Source organism: Trypanosoma cruzi (assembly GCF_000209065.1).
Source record: "Trypanosoma cruzi strain CL Brener chromosome Unknown tcruzi_1047053507107, whole genome shotgun sequence".
NCBI classification, from domain to species: Eukaryota; Euglenozoa; class Kinetoplastea; order Trypanosomatida; family Trypanosomatidae; genus Trypanosoma; species Trypanosoma cruzi.
The window spans coordinates 3,164-6,550 of NW_918980.1; the positions used below are offsets into that span (position 1 = coordinate 3,164).

Below are 3,387 nucleotides of genomic sequence, written 5' to 3' on the forward strand. Positions count from 1 at the left end.
ACACGCTGAATCCCTTCCATTTCCCAATCGCACAATTAACAGAATAAAATGTATAAAAAACACAGACTCACATACATCGTTCATTGACGGCCCAGCACACACACGCACCTCCTCATCACGTGCCCCCAGCAGAAGCACACACGCAGCACAACACAACGGGCGCCCACTGGCTCCACAACCACCTCCCGCACGCGGGTCGAGTGCAGGGAGTGGCACGCTCCACGGGGGCACGGAGCAGTCAATGACACATTCCACGTCGTTCGGCCACGGGGCACACAGGGCACAAACCGGAATGCAGCAACCAATCAAGCAATACATTAGGATTCAACACGCACAGAAAAGAAATCATTTCGTTCATTTGTCAATCGCACAACGGGTATATCGTGTCGTCGGAGAAACGTTCCACACGGGCGACAGGCGATGTGTCGTTGCCGAAGCGCGCCATCAGCGCAGCGTAGTCGTCCTCCAGCACGTGATGGACACACATCGAGGTCGGCACCACCTGCGAGTGCCCCGTGCCATTGCGGGCGTCATGGAAATGACACGGCAGCACCTTGACGTATACCATCGGCTGGTAGTTCAATTCGTTCACCAGCACACGTCCCACCATTACGTCCTCGTGCTGCATATGAATCGAAAAAAACTCTTCCTCACGCTCCTTGCTGTACGGCAGGTATGTCAGGCGTCGCAGCGGCTTGTACGACACCAACGCCTCCGCCACATCCCTCGACAAGGTGTAGCACCAGCCCATCATAAACGTGTTACCCGGTAAGCCCATTTTCTTATACTGGCTAGTACCAACGTGGAGGCCCATGTAGATCCCTCGGCGCGGCAGGAGGCGCAGGTGAGCAACAAACAGCGGCACACGGAGGAAAATGTCGTCATCGCCCTTCGCAATGTACCTCGCGGTCGGGAACAGGCGGTGCGCAAGGTCAAACCACATCTTCTACTTTTTATTGTTTTAATTCGCATGTGTTGTATGGTACTTGTCACTTTATGTGTTATTTTATTATATAAATGATGAATTGGTTTTCCCATCAAATAGTTTTTTTTTTTCTTTATTTTTTCTTCTTCTTTGTCTCACTGTTTGTAAATAAAATGAAATAAAATAAGAAAAATTTAAATTCATAAAAATGCATGTAAAGTGTTTGTCAAGGCGGTTGTTGTATGGAGGGTTTTTTGTATGTGGCATGTGGTTACTCATATATATATATAAATATGTATATATATTTGCCCATGTGTTTCTGTATTCTCTGCGTGATACTATTTATGTGACATAAAAGAATGTTTCGGAAAGTGTTGCTTTTTTTTTTTTTTTTTTAAATATTTATTTCCGGATCTTTTATGCAATTGCCTCAATTTTATTTTTATTTTTATTTTTATTTTTATTGTCAATGACGAAGTGTCTTCTGCAGGCGGGATTATTTGTAAGGACAATTGTCATATTTCGGCTATTTTTCTTCTTTGGTTCCCCCCCCCCTGTTGTGTAAAAAAAAATTAAAAAATAAAAAATACAAATGCTGCCTTCTTTTTTTGTTTTTATTTCTTCTGTTTCCCCCCCCCCCCCCCTTTTTTTTTTTATCTTTTTTTTTTTTTTTTTGCTTCTTTTAACGTTCTTTCCGCCGCGTTCCCACTCATTCAGTCAGTCTTCCCGCCGTTTCCGGCTTGTACCATCAGCCGTCATCATATATGCATGCATAGAAGTGTGTATATATATATAATTTTTTCTTTTGCGTGGGCATGCATGGTTCTAAGGGAAAAACAAGAAGAAAAAAAAATAAGTTACTTCTTCACGTGCTGCCCCTTGAGACGAGCCAAGTAGGCACCCAGTCCCTTCTGCACCTCTGGGTTCATCATAAGTTCCACCACAAACTGCGTGTCATACTCTCTATCTTCGTCTGTTGCGATGTGTTGCAGGAACTCACGTCGCATCATGTCTCGTGACATCCATCGTGATTGCTGTGGGATCGCCATGAAGCGCTCCGCTTCCCTCACCGCAGCCTCGCGTAGTTGTTCCTCCTCAACCACGGCATCCACAAGCCCAATTCTGAGTGCCTCGTCGGCAGTTGGTGTCTCTCCCAACTGCAGCATTCGCTCGGCGTTGCGGGAGCCAACAACATATGCGTACGCCGGAATCACCCATGCAGGGGCCGTAATGCCCAGCTTTGTTTCATTCATCCCAATGCGATATAAACGATCTGGCTTCCCGGAAGGATGACGGGCCATGACGCGGAAGTCACTGCCAATAGACAAAATGCAGCCGGCGGCAGGGGAATTGCCGTTGATTGCGGCAATAATGGGCTTGGGGAAGCTGTTGAGAATCAGCCAGGTCTCTTGAAACGCCTGCCAGAAGCGACGGAGACGTTCGGGCTGTGGATTAAACATCTCGTTGATGTCTAGCCCTGCTGAAAACACGGTAGGGATAGAAGACGTGAGAATGACGGACTTGCATTCTTCATCGCTCCCAAGCCACAGCATCCATTTGTTAAGTTCCTCAAAGAGCTCCAGGCTAAGGGAGTTTACCGGGCCCCGGCTAAGCTGAACGGTTGTAATGCCCTTCTCATTTGTGTCTATTTTCAGCATCTTCGGGGGCTCTGCGGGTTTCTGCGGCGGCTCAAAGTTTTCCTCCGGCGCAGCGTTCATTTCCGTCTGTTGGTGTTCGTGGTGTGACGGACGAGACCCCTGCGGCGGGGCGCGTAACTCCGGTGGAACGCCGCTGGGAACCCCTTGCCGTGTGCCTTGACGGCGAATCGAGGCGCTGAATGCCAGTACGGCAGTTGACGTTGTGGCACACTGGGCAAGGCGTTGGGCACAAAGACATGAGGCAATGACGCGGCGCATAGTTGGGTGTATCCTCGTATGAGTATGACTTGAAAAAAAAAAAAAAAAAAAAGAGGGAGAGAGAAGGGATAAGCAAAAATAAAATAAAATATAAGAAGTCCATCAAATACTTAAGGCACAAGACGTTTATATTATACCACTGCCTTTCTCGGTGTGTATAATGAGGCTGGCATGAATATTATAATCTTCTCCACCATCTAATCGGTCACGTCATGTCGCAACCATAGGGAAGGGAAGCAGAGAAACTTATAGGACTGCCAAAGGACATTGTACAGCAGAAACAAGTGAGATTTCTTGTTCCCCCTTTTCCGCCTCATCTCCGCTCCGGTAAACAAGTATTATTTCCCAACAACCTGTTTTCTGTGCACCTACTCAGACAGTTACATGCGATGCCTCCATATATTTTAAAAATTGTTTCGTGGTGATGTACGGCACTAGGACTAAATCCCCACAATTCATTCCGTCCATCATGCCGATGTTTTCTTTGCATCCCATCACCTCTGTTTGGTAGATGCGTCGCATGCGTTCCTTAAAGTCGTTAAACCC

The 3,387-nt window shown here is 47.0% G+C and overlaps 3 protein-coding genes across 3 annotated transcripts, besides 11 other annotated features; all 3 read right to left on the reverse strand.

Moving 5' to 3' along the window:
• Positions 1-224: part of a sequence feature (areas merged during assembly that could not be assigned to a particular haplotype. This can correspond to areas where the two haplotypes were merged or to regions with more than two copies in the genome that were merged during assembly.) that runs on past the window's edge.
• Positions 225-256: a sequence feature (areas merged during assembly that could not be assigned to a particular haplotype. This can correspond to areas where the two haplotypes were merged or to regions with more than two copies in the genome that were merged during assembly.).
• Positions 257-943: a sequence feature (areas merged during assembly that could not be assigned to a particular haplotype. This can correspond to areas where the two haplotypes were merged or to regions with more than two copies in the genome that were merged during assembly.).
• Positions 362-943, reverse strand: Tc00.1047053507107.30 (UDP-Gal or UDP-GlcNAc-dependent glycosyltransferase, putative; the record flags this gene model as incomplete). The annotated part of the gene is made up of 1 exon (XM_799640.1): positions 362-943. The coding sequence occupies one exon, from the start codon at positions 941-943 to the stop codon at positions 362-364; it is 582 nt and encodes a 193-aa protein (XP_804733.1).
• Positions 944-3,387: a sequence feature (heterozygous, Esmeraldo-like haplotype).
• Positions 1,091-1,135: a sequence feature (AT_rich).
• Positions 1,203-1,230: a microsatellite.
• Positions 1,304-1,333: a sequence feature (AT_rich).
• Positions 1,360-1,390: a microsatellite.
• Positions 1,488-1,514: a sequence feature (AT_rich).
• Positions 1,570-1,609: a microsatellite.
• On the reverse strand, positions 1,783-2,841 carry Tc00.1047053507107.40 (3,2-trans-enoyl-CoA isomerase; the record flags this gene model as incomplete). Its single annotated transcript, XM_799641.1, has 1 exon — positions 1,783-2,841. The coding sequence occupies one exon, from the start codon at positions 2,839-2,841 to the stop codon at positions 1,783-1,785; it is 1,059 nt and encodes a 352-aa protein (XP_804734.1).
• Positions 2,874-2,893: a microsatellite.
• On the reverse strand, positions 3,214-3,387 carry Tc00.1047053507107.50 (aminopeptidase, putative; the record flags this gene model as incomplete). The annotated part of the gene is made up of 1 exon (XM_799642.1): positions 3,214-3,387. A coding segment is annotated over one exon (174 nt), but the record flags the coding sequence as incomplete, so codon positions are not given.